At 34.6% G+C, this 19,251-nt stretch overlaps 1 protein-coding gene across 3 annotated transcripts in view; it reads right to left on the reverse strand.

Annotated features, from left to right (window-relative positions):
* Positions 1-4,409, reverse strand: part of LOC148853194 (protein NETWORKED 4A-like) — a 7,904-nt gene extending 3,495 nt beyond the window's left edge. The window contains exons 1-3 of one of the 3 annotated variants that reach the window (XM_088947912.1): positions 4,092-4,409; positions 1,177-1,229; positions 115-226 (exon numbers count right to left, since the gene is read on the reverse strand). In XM_088947912.1, the coding sequence (XP_088804038.1) occupies positions 115-226; positions 1,177-1,179 (115 nt within the window). In that variant the 5' untranslated portion in view covers positions 1,180-1,229; positions 4,092-4,409. Of the gene's footprint in view, positions 1-114; positions 227-1,176; positions 1,230-3,820 lie in introns of all 3 variants that reach the window. The other 2 variants (XM_088947911.1, XM_088947913.1) reach the window with 2 other exon arrangements.
* Between the last annotated feature and the right edge of the window lie 14,842 nt (positions 4,410-19,251).

The raw sequence follows: 19,251 nt of genomic DNA on the forward strand, positions 1-19,251 counted from the left end.
AAGAGAATTAAAATTGCATCTTATAGTACCTTTTTGCTAATATTTACTTGCTTTTCATCAAAAAGGTTTCATAATTTCCAACAATGAAAGAACATGGCAATTATAGATTCTTACCCTCAAGATTTTCTGCAAGCCATTTAGAATTTTTTGGACTTATGTGACTGTCCCACCACCAAGAATGCGATTTTCTTGACTCCATCCTCTTCATATTCCGCGGTATGTTGGCCTGAAAAACAAAAATGTTTATTTTGGACTTGAGTTTATTTATAAGTGAATATTTTTCAATTTGGTCCAACAAAATAATATTGCTTTTTAAACCCATTAAATAGATGTAGATGTCGTACACTTGGTTTCCACTACTGCACCCCATTTCTGCAAAACAGTGATGCTAAAATGTTGTACCATTGTCCATGTCAAGCAATCTCAAAATGCAACATTGCACCCCTAGGTCCGCAACATTTACTTCTCCACAGTTTTTTAATGGTATTGATATCACAAAGCATACATCCATATCATAGAATTGTCCTCATTTGTGTCTTTATACTGATCAACAATCCATAATTAGAACCTACTTGTATTGCAATATAAACAGGATTGATTCAAGAAGTATTCAAGTTTGATATTTCTTCACCAAGTCTGCAACATTGGAATCTTTATTTATTTTTGGAGTTTCTTCATTGCCGGAAGTATGAGCCTCCACCCCAACTTCTGATGCTGGGATTCCGAAGACCAAGAATTTCCCAATCTTGACTAAAGAGGTTAGGTTCCTACTATGGTCTAAGCCATTTTTTAGTTGATTTTAAATTTTTATAAATATTCTAGCACATGCCTATTATTAAATTCAAGGGAGAATGATTGATCAGTCCAGGTCAGAATTTTGTAGCCTTACCATACAGGAGATGAATCCTGACGGTAAATTGATGCTAAATCCACGGGTATGATGCGGTTAATAAAAGGGGGGGGGGGGGGGGGGGGGGGGGGGAGTACTAATAAACTATAGGGGGCTGTAATTCAGAATTCTGCATTAGTTTGCAGAGTACTTAACCCTGTTCATTGATTACAAGTTTTTCTGCTATCATGTCTTGCCGGTATCATAGTAGAATCCCAAAGTTTTTTGCTTCACGAAAATGTGAACTCCAACTATAACATGAAAAATAAGCAAAGATTATTGCTCACCATTCAAATAAGCTTAAAGGCGACCTTTAATAGCAGCAACAGGATCTGTTCACCTAAAAGAAAAGAAAAAAAAAACACAAATCAATAAAGAAATAATTGGGCATAAAAATTAATGCTGAAGCAAAGAACATATCCCACCCTTCTCATACAGTTTGACTTTAATTTTTAAGTTGCCTATGTAAAAGAAGAAAAGATAGCATACGGTAGAACAAAATAATGATGCTTCAGCTACAACTATTTTGGAAGATGCATACAAGGAAGTATTCTACAAGATACAACACGTTTGACAAATAGTGGCACAGTTTGCAGCAAATACGATCATACATATCAATATGCAGGAACCCCTACTCATGAAGAAAGTTCACTACAAATAATCTGTACCACAACCAATCCCCTCAGAATATACATAATACACCATGTGCCACAATCAGAAATTTTGAGGTGCTTAACGGTCTAAAAGACTAAAAGAACATTTCTAACACATTAGATGGGAGCCATCCATAATCTATCAGTGCCACACAAACTTATTTGCGATCGACCATTTTGTAACATTTCTCTTATCCAACCGGTATCAATATAGACATATTATTCATGTTAATGGCACATTGTAACTAAAGTGAAGTAATAGAGCTCTTTGTAACAAAAATTATGTTGCAAAAAGGTTAAGGCAGTGATTTGAGCTCATCCCATTTTTTATACAAGGGGCACACCCCTAATTGTTAGATAGAAAATACATGTTTTAAAAGGCCAAAGTTGCTACTATATGTAACAAACAATGGTTTCATTTTCTTTTCAAGTTGTTGGAAATTGGGTTTGCCGAGAGAAGGTAAACCCAAGCCAAGCTGAGTTGCAAATAAGTAGGTAGAGCTGCAAATGAATCAGATAAAATCATTTATATAGATCCAAATTTGATTTGTTAATGTTCCGATTCAAATTCAAATTTTATCCGTCAGACTCTGATATGAATTTTGAACCTATGACACTTTAATAAAATAGAACATTCAAATCAACAGTTCAAATAAACACATTAGTTTTAAGAGTAAACAGGCATATGGTATTAACAGTGGACATAAAAGATGAAGGTCTGATTTACGTAGATTTTTTGTGTGCACTCTCACTCTCACTAAGCACGGAGAGGGGAGAGGGGTTACAGTTTATGAAGTAATAGAAGGCATAGATATAAACATATATATTTAAGGGATAATACCAATATATCTAAGGACAAAAAACCTATATCTCACCCGGTCCCACAGGTAATTAGGAATTTTTACCTGAACTTATGCCCCCTTTGATCACAAAACTACAGGGGCTTGTTAACGGAAGTGGAATTAAGACAGAATTAGTACTTTACCAAAATACACTTAGTAATAAAATACTAGTTTCACCTCCAAAATGTATATTTTGAAATTGATAAAAAGTACTATCATTTATAAACACCTGATACAGTTCTATCATCTCAATTTTTTTATTTTATCTTTTTCTAAACCTGTCTTCAATTTTTCGTTCCCACCTTGATATTGTGGCAGAAAGAAAACTTGTCCTAAGTATGGGGTATAACTGAGGGGATAATTTCAGGAAAAAAAAATTATAAATGAGTTATCTTTGCCCATGTAATATATAAAGGGCAAAATAACTAATGAAAAGTTTCAAATGTAATTTGAGCACTTTGTCACTAAAACTGCTAAATGGACAGAATATCTTAAACCACAAACTATGAGGAATGAAACTTTACCAAAAAGACGAACTATGAGAAGTGAGTGGACGAGTAAAAATTAGTAATTAAATTAAATATAATCAGATCAGATTTATAATCAATTCAGTCATAAACATTCGAATTTAGAACGCCTTCAGTCAAAATTGGATTCGACTCCAAATTCCTAAAAGCGTGGGGTTAATTAAGGAAAAGAAGGCTAAAACAAAATAAAGTAATCTAGGGTGAGCCTGACGTCACATTCTTTTATTGCCAAGATGTGACACACAAAAATGCCTAGCTCAGATGTAATTATTGGGGGCTTGGGACTGCCTTACTGCCTTACACAATTAACAGTAGAGTAGAAGCAGAAATATCTGGCTTGGGACTTCACCTTAAAAATAAAAGAAAAAAAAAAAAAACTTTGAGCAAAAAGCCCGCCACAGGGTGAAACCTGAGAGTAAGGGGCAACCACTCGAAAGTGCAAGGGCGTGTTACGGTGTTAGCCATAAAGTCTCGAGACCCACGATTCCAGGAAATTCAAAACAGTCCAATTTTGTTTCAAAAGTCGAAATTGCCCAGGAAAAATAAACAGACAAAAAATTACGCCATGAATCCCGCAGGTTAAGATGCTGAAATCAACGAACTTAATGCATTTTGTCATTCAATTTAGATCAGAGACAACAAAAACAATATATAATGGAAAAATACTTCTCTTCTTTTTAAGTTTGATAATCAAAAAATTTATTTCAGAATAGACATCTCAAGAAGACATCGATAATACCCTAAAGGGGGGAAAAAGAAAAGCCAAACAATTCATATCAAGAATGCACGGTTAAAACGAGCAAAAGGAAGGGAATGGAAAGATGAAAAATAGTTGAGAATGAGAAGATTTCGACATTTTCAAGCTCAAGCAAGCGCACAGTCAGTGAGAGAGAGAGAGAGGGGACTTACACATCGCAAGTCATCACGCTTTAATGATCAAACCACAGTACGATTAAATGAAAGGAAGGTATCATCTTTCAATAAGAAAAATAAAAGGAACGATAACTGTAGTTTAGGAGCATCACCAAAATCTAACTAACTTGTGGTCGATTAACTCTCCAGAGAAGAAAAAAAGGAAGAGATATCATACAAATGACTTGAAATTAGAAATTCATAAATACATTGAAATGGAAAAAGAACGAAAGTCTTACAGAAGCTATTAAAAAAATAGAGCGTCGACCTTTTCTGGCCTTTTCCCCTTTTGTAATCGATCGGTGACTGATCACTTAAGCAGAGGCCTTGGATTCATCGGAAGATAAGTGCGAAAGAAAAGCTAATACGGAACTTTCGAAATGGTGGTGATGTGGGGGATGCTCTTCCCCGGGAAGTCCGTGCGCGTAGAAGGGAAGCTTTAATTCCACATGGGGATTCAATTGAGGGAGTCAATGCTTATTGCTTAAAGGGAAGAAGATGCAGAACAGAAGCCAGTGAATAATAAAGCAAATATTATTACTGAGAAATTTATAAGTCAATCAACCAGAAAAGAATGGAAATCAACGAGAAGGTCTGGGAGGGAGCCCCGCTGAACTGTACGTGAGGGAAAATTCGGATGACCATTCTACCCTTAATTCCAAAAGATCGATAACCCGAATCCATGTCAGTAACCGGATCGCAATACGGTTCCATTTAACCTCCTTTGATATGAAAATAACGTACAGATCTGTGACTGATATACTGTGAGTATGCATTTTCAAAAAAAACAAAAGATATAGTGTGAGTATGACAGTGTGAGTGTCATGCCCAGTTGTCTTAATTTGAAGATGGATTCAATGTATTACAACTCAGCCCATCTGATCCATTTCTTTTGGGTTAGGCCTTGGGGAGGGGGGGGGATAGCGAATATTGGGGTCCGATAATTTTGTTCATTTACGGGGGCACTTTGGTAATTGAGTATAAGAGATGTAGAAAAAGAAATAAAGAACGAAAGCGTATTGGTGTGGGACCTCAGAACATTTGTCGTGACATGCGAACTGAGGAACAACTGGACCTCTGCAGGCGGGAAAAAAAATTAATGTTTTAAAAGTTCAAAAAAAATTGCGGTCTACCCAAGATCAAAAGAAAGGTTCAAAAAATTAAGGCGTAAAACGAGACCGAATCTGCTCTTAACACAGGGCGCCTCACACCGATTTTACAGACATTCCACCATGCATTTGAAATATCTCCCATATTTATACGTTATTATTGTTATTATTTATAAGAGATATTCTTAATACATGATGAGAGATGCATGAGGTCGGTATCAGGCGCCTTATGTGAGGAGACTGAGGAGCAGATCCTAATTAATGTGTATCGCCTTCTCAGATGGGCCGACATGAAGCCGAGCTCGGTTTTAAATGCTAAACAAATTATGAATACCACGTGATTATCGTATCGTAGCCATGTGTAACGCCCGATGGGAATGGAAACATCTTTTAATCTTTAACACATGGTCCATACAGGCCTTGGCTAGGCCATAATAATTAACTCAAAATATGTTAATAACATTATATAATGTAAAATGTGAAGGATAGTATCTAAAATTCATGCTAATTTTTTGGCATTTTTCTTAAAAATCATCATGTTGTTCCAAAACCTTGACAAAGCCCCTTATCCAAAATTCACCTTCTGTTAAAATTTTTGTTAGGTTATTGTTAGTGATCATTAATAGAATTTGTACATGTAAGTATTTTAGTATTTTATATGTCCAAATTACTTCTAAATGATCATTCAATTTTATTAAATATTTTTATGACAAAGTTATTCCTAACTATTTGCGACCTGCGTAGGTAAGGGTGGATTCGAGACAAGCCGAGCCAAATAGTACGAGGCTCAAGTTCAGCTCACCAAGGTAGTATAAGGCTTGAATTTGAGCTCGGTTCGAACTAGAACCTTGAGATCAAATTCGGCTTGAGAAAAAATGTTTTATACAAATAAAATATATAATATTTTTTAGTTGATATTTAAAAAAATTAAGAATTATAATAATTAGTTATTATTATATATTAAAATAAAAATATTATATATATATAATATTTTTATTATATATATTATTGTTAATAATTTTATATTATTATTGTTATTATATGTATGTATACGTTGCCATTCGAGCCCGGCTCGATTATTAAATGAGCCTGTAAATTAGGATCGAGCTCGGGTCAAAGCTCTATTGAAATCAAGCTGAGCCGAGCTTTTCACGTGCCGAGCTCGAGTAGCTTGTGAAGAGCTCGGCTCGTGACCACCCCTATGTCTAGGCCTTGGTTCGAATTAGGAGTTATTTTTGTCTTGAAAAATATTTAATAAGTTTGATTGGCCATTCAGGGGTAGTTTGGTCATGTACTCAAATGCTTATGTGAAAAACTTATGTTAATAATCATTAGTGGTGAACTAACTGAAATCTTAACGGAATGTGAGTTTTAGACAATAAAACTCACCGATAGAGGGCTGTTTGGGGGTTTTGAAAATTCATGTTCAGTTTAAGAGAAATGTGAAAAAGTCATGATGAATTTTAAATAATATATCAAAAAAATTAATCAATGAAAAATTGAAACGTCACATGTAACATTTTAACATTGTGAAAATCTTTAGTATATTTGGGCAATTGTATCTTGTGAAACAAAGACTATGTAACGTCTTTAATCTTACTACAAATGTAAAGTCTACAAAATTAAGTTTGGTAGAATTTTCTCTCATTCTTTCTTAATGAATGATATAAGGGGATGTTTCGTTCCATTGTTGTTTATTGAATAAATGTTTTATGCATTGTTTGTCTTGAAAAATGAGAAAAGTAGTTGAAAATTGATTATTAATGTCTTTTTACATTAACCATTAATGCTCAGTTTCAAAAGAGTGCAAATACAAATATGTACTGTACAAAATAATATAAAATACACATTTTTGCACTTTACCTATTTGTATTTATATTCCTTCCAAATTGAGCCTAAGGGTCCATTTGGAAGGAGTACAACACAAAACCTTGTGTTTTGTATATATTTGTACCGTACATATTTGTATTTGTGCTCCTTCCAAATTGAGTCTAACTGCCACACAACTATACAAGATTTTACCCTCTACAAATTTGCATTTGTACTCCTTCCAAATTGAGCTTAAAGGGAATGTAGGAAATGTCATTTTTTGACTTTTTTTTCTAATAATAGCTCTCACATAACCCCAAGACAAATGTTTTTCTAATAATCATGCATCTCAACCAAACAACAACTTAAGCTCTACTTGGCATTGACTCTCGCACTGATTTTGTAGTAAATGGCATAGAACCCAAAACCATCCAAGTCCGACACATTTAATATCCCCAATATAAAAAGAAAAAGACAAAGAAATCACTATTTGTTATGTAGAATTCCAAAATATTGGGAAGGGGATTTTTTCACCATTTAATACTTGACCTTTGAGTGATAATGAGTGATCATGGGCATGTCCAAATCCGCTCCTCCCAAAGTACTCCTAACACCAACCTTACACAACATGTTCCAGCCGCACATCAAGAACATTTCTTATACTTAGAGTGTGTTGTTATTCATAGGGAGATGTCCCCAAAATATAATGGGATGTATTGTGAGGTGTGAGGTGTATTGCTCTATGAGGACCAACTTTTAGGCCCATGACTAAATATCGTCATCACCATCCAAGCCTTCTTCCAAATAAATAGGGTCGTCTACATGAATTCTCTTTCACTATTCCATTATGTGTGATGCCATATTCCTTGATAAATTATTACACTTAAACTGTTTCTTACTACTTCGACTCATGTCCTTTTTGGTCTATCCCTACCTCTTCTAATCCGTTCAACTTGCAATAGATTCCTTAGCCCAAACTTGAAAACTTCTGGGTCAATCAATGCCAAATAGGAATGATGGCCCCTAGTTATAATTAGGGATGTGCCTCGGGTCCCCTGATTAAAAACTAAGATATGCCTAAATAACTAGGGTATATACAAAAGAGTGGAAGGGGAGGGATGACTCTTCAAGTTGTGGTATGGATGTGAAGCCTAGGCAAATACCATCATTTTATGATAAAGATTAAAACAAGTTTCAGTTTGTCCCACTTCACATGTAATGCGACACTAGATACAAACTGAATGAGAGTGCAAAACAAGTGCAGCATATCTCCTACTCAAACAAAATAGTCATCAATAGTCATAAGCATGTGGCTTTGGCTTAGTTTGGAAGGAGTACAAATGCAAATTTGTAGAGTACAAAATCTTGTATTTTGTATTATTTTGTATGTATCTGCACCGTACATATTTGTATTTGTACTCCTTCCAAATTGAGCCAAGGGATGTCTAGTACAATGGCGTTGTATTGCCCTTGGATTTTGGGCTGATCAATTCAGATTTGGGAGAATTGTGTTAACATATCATATATGAATATCATTTCAACTAGAAAAATGCATGTGCATGTGAAACATCAAACTTGACATTTTAGGTAGAAACAACAATTTGTATTGACCAATTCAAATTGTTCTCAAAACATTTCAAGTAGAAAAATATCTCTTACACAAATTTGTAACTTGTATTGATCAACTCAAATGCAATTTGTACTAAACACCTCTCTAGTCATGACTAACAAGTGAATCACCTATGGTCTAACATGATCAATTTTAGTACCATTGCCTACATTGAAAATGTATTGTCTACTAAAAATTTGATTAATAGACCACCCTTATAATTTGGGCCTAATTAGAATCAAAGATACCATCCAAGCCTTAATAAATATATTTTTTCCATAACAAAAATGCCGGAAGATATAGGACTAGCAATGAGAGCAAATCTATTATGATTAAAATATTTAATGATAGATAATGATGAATACATTAATAATGGATAATAATTCCTATGAGATAGCGAAATATACTAATACTTAAATATTTATTATTAAGTATCCCACCAATATCTCTCATAAGGAACTTGTGAGATGCATTAGTCAATTTCAACTCATAGTCACCATTATCTAAACCTTCTCCCAACCAGATGGGGCCAGTTACATATATCTAATCTCACCATTCTATTCTGTTTAGTGTCATATGCATCAATAAACTATAGACACTTAAATCATTTCTTATTATTTCCACCCAAATCCTTTTCATTTTGCCTCTAGCTCTTTTAACCCTTTCAACTTGTAACATATCACTTTTCTAACATGTGTTATAGATGGTCTTCCATGCATGTGAACAAACCATTTCAATCTAATTTCTCTCATTCAATTATCTACTAAAGCTATTTCTATGTTTCATTATATGACTTCATTTCTAATCTCATCCTTTTTGGTTTTACCACTCATCCATCTAAGCATTTACGTTTCTACCACACTTATTTTCACTAACCAATTTCAAGTATTAACATATTTAGTAATAGATAATGTCATAATGATTTATATATGGGGTCAGCTACATGAATCATGTTTAGGCCTTATCCATTGTTAAATTATGAGTGCTTAAATCATTTCTTATTAAAGTGACCATGTCCTTGGTGGTCTACCACTAGACCTTCTAACCACTTCAACTTATTACCTTTTCATGTGTTCAATGTAGGTAATCTTCTATGCATGTATTGCTGAACTACCTAAGTATACTTTCTCACATTTTATCACCTATTAGAGCTAGTTTTAAGTTCCTTTAAATGACTTTAGCATATCATTTCTTGACTACCCAATACGTTAATCCACACAATATTGTTGACCTTACAATTGTTTTATAGATTTTTCCTTTAACCTAAGTGGTATTCACCTCTCACACGAGACTCCGAATGCACCCCTCCGTTTCATCCACCTTACTCTAATTCCATGGGTGGCATCCTCCTTAATATTTTTCTTGTTATGAAATGTTGAACCAAGGCACTAAAAAAGGTTACATTGAATAATCTCTTGGTATCAAATCCTAACTGTACCATAATTTGCACTCCCACTTATTAAAATTTGAGGCTCGATTTGGAAAGAATACAAATACAAATATGTATATGCAAATGCATACAAAATAATAAAAAATATAAGGTTTTTCACTCTCCATAAAGAGGTCAAAGTGGTGGAGTTGATGGACTGTTATGTGATTTTCTCTCATGCCTTTTGTGAAGCTAACCATGCAGCTGATTGGTTGGCGAAACATGCTCTTGATTCAGATTCTCCTATTAGCAATTTTCTCCCTGTGCTTTTTAGGCCTCTAGAGTTCATTTGTTGGTGCAATTTTTGGGGAAGAGCTACCCCCAAGATTGTGTAGTTCACCTTTACTCTACCAAAAAAAAAAAAATACATATGTTTTGTTTTCTCTTACTTAATTTAAAACCTCTAGTTTTTAAGGTATTATCCATAAACTTAACTCTACACTTAGTCCTTCATTCCTTTTTTTTATTGAAACAATGGCATAATCAAAGAACAAGCACCATCTGACCTCTTTATGAATGTTTTAAGTCGATTCATTTAATGATAAGTGCAAATAAAAAAAGGATAAGTGTTCAACCTTGTTAAAGACACATAATAACTATAAAATCCGAAGTCTCTCTGATAGGTGTTCTAACATTAATTGTTGCACTCATACATGTCCTCAACTTTATTAGCATGCCTATTTAATTAGCACACTTTTTCTTTCAAAACCCATTGATGATGTGCGATGCGGTGCTCCCTGTTGGTAGATAACTCGGATGTCGAACTAAGTAGGTTGTTTGGTCGAGCTACAAGAGAGAGATTAGAGTGATTGGGTTTCATTACACAGGGTGGGCACTCTGATTCTTAAGTTAGTGAGCTGGAGATGTGGTTGCAAGAATGCAAAAGAGCTAGAGTACTTGAGAGCTAAATCGCACGTATCTTTTATAAGGGAGGGAACACCTTTATATAGGCAAGCTGTCGTGAGGCTCATGAAGTGCATTCGAGATCTCCGGCCTGTCTGGTTCGGAGGTTCACGCTTGGAGGTGGACTCTGTGTAAGTTGGTAGTGCTTATCCAATTGTGCCTAAAGCAGGCGAGGTGATAACCAACTCTTTCGATGTGGCATCATGATTCTGGGGAAGTTGCAGACAATAGCCCACTTAAGGAGGAAGTTGCCCGACAGGTCTCTAGAAAATCGGCAGAAGCAAGCCACCTCTCATGCTAACCTGATGTTTTGTTGGGGTCAAGGCAATTCGGTGGAAGCGTGTCACCTCTTACACCGACCTAAGGTCCCACCTAGCTGTTCGCAATTCGGTCTACCGCATTGGTGCCGTAATCACTAATGCAGTTGTGAAGTGTCCAAAGTGGTCTGCTTACGTGATGCCGAGGTATCACCCAGCTGTTCAGCGATGCCACATGTCGTGATGTTATTAGAGGATCAAATTACCCCTCATCACCCACCATACATTATTGTAACTATATATATGACAAATATAAATAACAAGTTACTTAAATGCAATTTTTTCAAATATAGGTATTTCATGGAAAGTGAAACCATGGTTTACAAACATAAATAACAAACCAAACTAGCTAGATTCCATTTCCCAGATTAAATGTACCTCTTATATGCAATTCATTTTTATTTAGATTTTTTTCTATTTTCTCTCTAATGCATTAAAGTCATATGGTCCCAATAATTTAAAATAGCAACTCTTTCAAACAATTTTCATTAGTGTTTGCATATAATCTCAATTCAATTAAAGAAATGCCAGCTCTCAATTCAAATGATCTAATATTCTTTCTAGTAATTTATAATGCTACTTCCACTCCACCATACCATATGTTCATATATTATAGGTGAATTTATTTATTGCAATGCCCTTATCTATACTCACTTTTATTTATTTTTAATCATAAAAGGTAAATTAATTAATTAAATAGCCAAAGGATCCCAACTAATGATCCGGACAGGAAAAAACTATATTAAAAACAAATGACACTTGAGATCCGAACAAGCTACTAATTAATTACTAACAAGATGTATGTTGAACATTGCTTTTTTAAATCCTGATTGTCCCCTCGTTTGTTTATACACGCATGAAGTAGGTCAACCGAACTGGCTCCTCATCAAAATCTAAAAGCAAATTGGTGAACCAAAACTTTTATGATCAGCCAGTTGAAGCTGGAGCAACATCTGCATGTGTCATGTATATTGTCATATCATCTTACAAATATTATCTTAATATAATACCATCAAAACATACTGGTAATATCATCATTTTTCAAGCCTTATTCCAACAATATGTGGGTTAACTCTTTTATCATCATTGGTCACCTATTTCATGATACCAACTGATTGGGTGTAAGCTTTTTTATTATCATGCCTTTTGCAGTATTAAAGTCGAACCCTTCATTTTAATGTCATATCTATTGTTAAATCATGAACTAGCGGTTAATTATGGCACCGTTTGTTGCATCTTTTCATGTAGGCTATTGACTTTTTAGAAGTTCGGTAGTCTATATTTTGGCCTTTTCCAGTTTGGTTGTGAAAAAATCTATTTATTGAAAGCCGTAGCCCCAAAAATATGAGAAAAGTCTGTTTCGAGTTATTTTTGGGAAACTTCAAATGGAAAATTTCACCTTTTTTTCAACTCATATTCATGCAGAAAGACCACCTTAATCAAATAGTCTTCAAACTGTTAAGATCTTATTGCAAAATCTCAGATCATCTTTTGAATATCAAATCTGCCAAAAAATCATCTAAGAAAGACTTGCCAAATGGCACCTACTTCTACTCATGTCATTTTTGGTCTAACCCTGACCTTTCTAACAATATTGTTCACACCATACATTTAAAAGAAATTAAAACCCATTAGAGAATATTTCTTATTATCAAATCCAAAAAAATCTTCATGACCAATACTTTCATTAGAATTTAGAAGGGACGTCCACGCTAATCCAACTTTCAAAACATCAATATCAGTCGCATTGTCTTGTGGGTTACTTTGTACCACTAAATATCATAAGTGGTGGGTGCCCAACCTATCTCAATCATACATGTGTTTCACACAATTATTTTCATAAAAATAAATTAAAAAAAAAAACTCAGAGCTTTAGTAGATAGATCGATAGAGTGCCTTTAATATTGGGGCCCATTCCAGGTGGGGAGGGGTCTGGGCTTATGCAAGAAGTTTAGGCAATTTCCGCCATCATCATTCAAGTCATATTCCAACTATATAGAGACGCTACATGAATCCTATTTCACTATTCTACTTTATTTAATGTCATATTTATTGTTAAATTATTATAGATGCTTAAGTTATTTCTTACTACTTCAATCCATGTCCTTTTGGGTCTACCCGGCCCTAATTCTTTTAATCCTTTCAACTTGCAATTTTAATACGGTATATAAAATGAACATATTGATTAATTGGTTATAAACATGTTAGTTAATTATTGTACCTTTTTGCATAATAGTAAGACTAAACAAATTGCCAAAAAGGTACAATAATCAATTAACTAACATGTTTATAAAAAGGTACGACATAAGGGGTTCGACTATGATACCAAAAAAACTTGTAACCAATCAACCAATATCATAAAGGTAAAAACCCATTAGAGTGATATTTCATTTTGAAGTTTTAGAAGTCTGAATATCCCGTTGCTGATGAGAACCACATTTCCTCCATTAAAGCAATTTTCATGTGTTTTGGAAGCAGGTACCTAATATATTTTGTAGTTACAAGAGTAAAGCCATAGAGATTGGTGGCGAAGGCTATGTTTGGGATTCAGCCTTTTCTTTCTTTCTTTTTTGGCTTAAAATTAATTCACTCTAAAACTAAAACAAAAAGTTAAATAAACAATAGATCATTTTGATAAAAACAAAGGTTTGTATATTATCAATCAAAATGAAGATTTCTACTGACAACATCAGAAATATACAAATGACTAAATTTTTCCTAAAACAAAGACAATAAAGATACTGTTTAGTTCATGGGAATAAGGGTAAGTAATTGGAATCATGTATCAGGATGGTCTATTACAATTTTAATCATTTGATTGAAGGAATTGGAATTGAATTCTGATTCCAATTTCTGTTTAAACTAAATAGAGGAAGGAGGAATAGACCATTCTGATTATGATTTAATGGATTTCAATTCCAATTATGTCTGCAAACAACTAATGAACCCTAAGTTTGTAAGGAAAAGATTCTTTCCTACACCACCTGACCACCTACTTTTTTTATAAAGAGATAAAAATATGTGGCTTATCTGAGCTGTCAACTTAATAGAAGATATTACGCTTTATTCTCATTAGCTGCTATGTTGGAGTTGTCGAACATAGTTATTGCCAATTTGTCAATTCATGGAATTGGTCGATTCATGGCACCTTGTCAGTTTAGAAAATAGAATCTAATATCGCACGTGCAATGATATCTGCACGTATGCCGCATACCCCTCTTTCTCTTTCTCCCCTTTCCTCTCTCTTCCCCTCTCTTCCTCTCTCTTCGTTTTTCATTTTTCCTTCTCTCCCTCTCTACCTTTCTCTTCGTGTCTCGCTCTTTCTCTTTCTCCCCTTTCCTCTCTCCCTCTCTTGCTCTCTCTTCATTTTTGATTTTTCCCTCTCTCCCTCTCTCTACGTTTTTTCTTTGTTTATGTTTTCAGTTTGTTTTTTTAACTCCCTTTGTTTCTCGTTTCATTCTCTTCTTGATTTTTGACGGGTTGTCGAAGCCCTCAAAATTAATGCTAGTCCCACCTTACAATAAATTTGTAGTAATAGTGGTACCAGGTCGAATCCCACAGGGAGCCAATAATTAATTTCTCAGCCGAATGTGAAATATAAAGAGTGGGAGATTTGAATAATTAAAATTCTAAAATAACAAAAGAGCAATTAACAACTAACAAGGAAAATTTAGTCTTACCAAATTCTGATCCAAGGGTTCGGTTTGAGTCAATTGGTCATCGATCATAGGTAAATTTCAACAGTCTTGCAATTCAAGTATTTAACCTTAGGATTTATTAGGATAGCCATAATAAACCTCGTGTTTTCTTAAATTAGTTGACCAAATCCAGCATCCGATCAACACTTATCATTAACCGACTGGGTACGATAGCGTTCCATATCAATTAATGATAGCAATAACCTTTGTGAAAACAATTAAACCAAAATAATAATAATTGAGATAGCTGCAATTATCGAATCTTGTTCCATTGAACAATTGACTCATGTAGGATAATAACCTAATTTCTACTTGTACCACTATTCGTGACAATTACGAATCATCGAACCATGGATAACAGTAGAAATATCAACATTAATTAATATCAGACTAATTAACATTAACATCCATAAAAACATGCACAAGAATCAATGAATACTTGAATTAAAAGCATGAATTTAAATTAAACACAAAACCTCACGATGACACAATTGAATCGAAAATCCCCCTTGAATCAGAAAAGAAAAGCTTAGCCGCTCATGGTCACCATCACCTTCTTGCTTTGCTTCCCAGTTATATGGACTGATCTTCTGAATTGATTGAGTGCTTGAGTGATGCCTAAAGCAAGTTCCCCCCCCCCCCCCTTTATATAGATCTAGGAGGAGGGGCTCTCTCCAATTCCTCTTAGAAGATTATCCTCAAAAATAGAAAGTCCTAAATCAGTTTTGATCTAATCCTATCATATATCTTATCTAGTAATCTCGATCTTACTTATCTTTCTAGGATTACAATTAAAACTTCAATTTGATAAGAATCTTTATTATTGAATTCGAAGTGAGTTTTTTTAATAGATTGGGCTGCTACAAGTCTTTTCTGCGAATTGGACTTCAGTTGTGAACTGGGCTTTACTACAAACCTTCTTTGACTTCGGGCCCAATTTTGACCTCGATAAATACCGAATCTTCCAAAACCCAAAACATGAGAGTTGTGGATTTTTCCATTATCTTTCCGGTGCATCTTGAATCATCCCAATTGGAGTCCGGGTTTGAGAGTTATGCCCAAATTACTAAATGGTGCCGAAACTATAAAATCGTCCGATTAGCCTTATTTTCCTCATGTCGCCTTCTTGGTTGCCCTAAATCGAATTACAAGAGTAATGAGTCCAATTAAGTGCTAATTTAATGTAAAAGAATGAATATTTTAGGATAAAAATATGATACTTTTTATTCCCATCAATTGTATTATAGACATAAGTAGACGTGCTTGAAAGAGGGGAAACTTCGACCAAGGCTCTTATTACAACATTTCGTTCTCTTCTCTCCCTTTGTTTTTCATATCATTAATGAGGCTACAAATAGACCTAACATCATTGGCCCGTTTCTTAGAAGGTTAGGAAGGTTTGATAGGGAAAATGACATTGGTGTTCCAGATGAAGTTGGGCAACTGGAGATTTTCGCATTCACACAAAGAACATAAAGCTCTTTGAAGATGTAAACTTGGGATCTACCCTTGTTTGGCATATACCTTTTCTTGTTTATATTTGTCAAACTGTTCTATTTAATTGTTGTCCTGGCTCCTTTGTGCAGGTTGATTTGCAAAGGACACTCATGGGTATGTTGGTGCTAAACTTGGAGCTGCCGTCTTAAACCTTCAACCTTCATGTTTAGATCTAGATCAACAGTTGGCTCAGTTCCAGATCAACAGGGTAGGGCGCTCCCTACCATTGAACGTTGTCGTCTTTAACCTTCACCACTGAACAAGATACCATCAAAATCTTCATTTGAGATCAGGTTTACAATAATTTTGTTTAACTTTTAATTTATTTACAATTATATGTTTATCTTGATTTGGTTTAAATGACAGGTATTAAGGCAACATGTTAGATGGAAGGCCATGTGTTGCCTAATATGGACACTTTTTCAATTATTTACTACACAACCTCACTGCTACAAATTTATAGCCAATCATTAGTTGGGATTATTTTCCCTTTCGATTAATAATAATTAATTTATTTATTTATTTTTTCTTTTTTTATTTTGTAGATTTTTGTTCTCTTTCTTTCATTTTGTCTTAATATTTTATATTTTTGTTTATTTTTTTGATAGCTGGTAGCTGAAATATAGACTTGACGGGTGACTAGTTGTAGTGATGGCTGGTGGGAGCGGCTCCCTAATAATTTGTCAGTAGCTAATATATTAATACTCAGTTTTACAAGCCCTTAGAAGTTACTGACTAGAGTTTCCAACTTCTTTGGATCTTCACATCAGAGTAAGTGTCATGGAGATCAATTAGCAAGTCTATGTTCGTTGTTGGTTGATTCAGATTTCAGCATGATGCCAATGAGATACTAACCTTTTGTTATTGATTTTGATTTTGAGCTTGGTGGTCCTTTCTCCTTAACAGGTTCTCTTCAGTAGACGAACCTGTGTGACCATGAATATTGCCATTTTTGGATGGTGAAACTAATTGTGTTCTCTTCAATAGGTGAACAAATACAATTGTGTTCTCTTCGGTAGTCAATTTGGACTAGGCTAATAATTTGTCAGCATGATACCAATAAGATACTAACCTTTTGTTATTAAAGTTTGATTTTGAGCTTGGTGGTCCTCTCTCCTTGATAGGTTCCCTTCAGTAGATGAACTCCGGTGTGACCATGAATGTTGCCATTTTCGGATGGTGAAACTAATTGTGTTCCACTGGTTATGTCATTTTCATCATTTGAAGCTAATAAAGGAGATGCTTCGAGAGCTTGAACTTTAGTTTTCTCTTGTTGAAGGTTAAAAGAATATAGAAAAGTTGAAAACATTTGTATGCACAACTAATAAACAACAAGCGGTGATTCAATCATTCATTATTCATAGCAAAGTCTAGCATATAAGTAATGTTTACGAACTGTCGTTGAGCCGGGCGGTCAGAACATTCAGCCTAGGAATCATCTAGGCAATTGGTTCTGTTATACTTTAATCACAGTCCTTAACAAAAAATCGTTGAATTGGTCAATAGCTTGTTGACCCGGGCGGTTGAATTGTCAATCCCTTTGACCCGTTCAACAGTTTTTTGGCATTTTTTTTGTTTTAATTATTTTTTTTGGCCATCTATTCAAACTGAATGGTCGAACCATTGACCAAAAAATTGGTGGCAAGAACAGTTCTAGTTCTGGGTCTGTTTTTAAAACCTTGCATACAAGAATAAGATTAAGAGGTGGAAGCAAGCACGGTTTTAAAAACCGATTAGGAAACATAACCACTTTGACCACAAGTTGTTGGGTCAAACAATTTGACCATCCAATCCAAACCCTGGTCAGATGATTTTGGGGTTCAAAACCTACCCAGAGTCATGATTGGCTCCTGAGCCAACCGGTCCAATTTTCAAAACTAGAGAATGGATCACTATTCTGATTAGTTATTACCTATACCCCCAACATCGGTGCCTTTGTGGCAGAGCAGGATTTGACCTCAAGTCCTTGCTACAATCAGCCAAGTCCAGAAAACCTACCAACTCAGCCATGATTGGTTCCAGTAATGAATTGAGATCTCCTGCCCACAGTAATCCTACCCACGCCTATCCACATGATATTACATCTGTTCATTGGGAACATCTTCCCATGCATAGTAATATGCAAACATAGGAGATGTCTCAATGTGCATCTATAATAAGGCCAAGCTCGTAAGTAATTAGTGTATCATGGTTGAAACCTACTTTTAATAGGAGCAATTTTTTTTTTGTTCCCACAGAAGATTGGAGTCTCTAGACACCAACTTAGACGGTGTTTGGAAACAATGCAAATGGAGTACAAATCCCGGTTCAGGATAAATGTACACTCTAGTTTACTTTTGCATGTGTTTGACAATATTACATTTATGCATTGACAAATAACAGAAAATACATTTTTCAATGCATATTTATATTGACAATAAGATGTAAAAATACATCAATAAAAAGAAGCAAATTTGCATTCAAGTGAACTTTTGATTAAAAAAAAAAGACATGTTTTATTGGAATTTGTATTTGCATCCATCATAGTTAAAAATCTATTTGATAAGAAGATAAATTTGTCGGAGCAAAACTAACTCAACTTTGCATGCACCATTTTACACTCTACATATTTGCAGAGTCCCTTCATGGCATTCAAAGCTATTAGCGATTGGTCACCTTGAGGGAGGAGGTGAACCATTCAATGTATTACCTATATGAGGAGGTCCCCAGCTAGTTTGCACAGTCAACTGTGGAGTGACAAAATATGGTTCCCCTTCTCCATTATTTATTTTGTTTTTAGTCGTCCTCGTCCCCTCATGTTATTCCTTCTAGTATAGACTTCCTATGGATCCAAATATAGGCATTAATGGACCTTCATGGCCTATCACCAAATAGCCTTATTATTTGAGAATAATCTTGCGACAAAAAAAAAAAAAAAAAAAAAACACAATAGAGAAGCTTGTGAAAAATCTTTTGAGAACCATTGATTTTCTTCCCTTCTGATATATTTCCGTTCTAATTTTTCTCTTGAACTGAGAAATTGTATAGCTATGGTGGAATTGAACATTCTTTCCTCAA

Source organism: Nelumbo lutea, chromosome 5, assembly GCF_056320005.1.
Source record: "Nelumbo lutea isolate HS-2025 chromosome 5, American lotus-T2T, whole genome shotgun sequence".
Lineage (NCBI taxonomy): Eukaryota > Viridiplantae > Streptophyta > Magnoliopsida > Proteales > Nelumbonaceae > Nelumbo > Nelumbo lutea.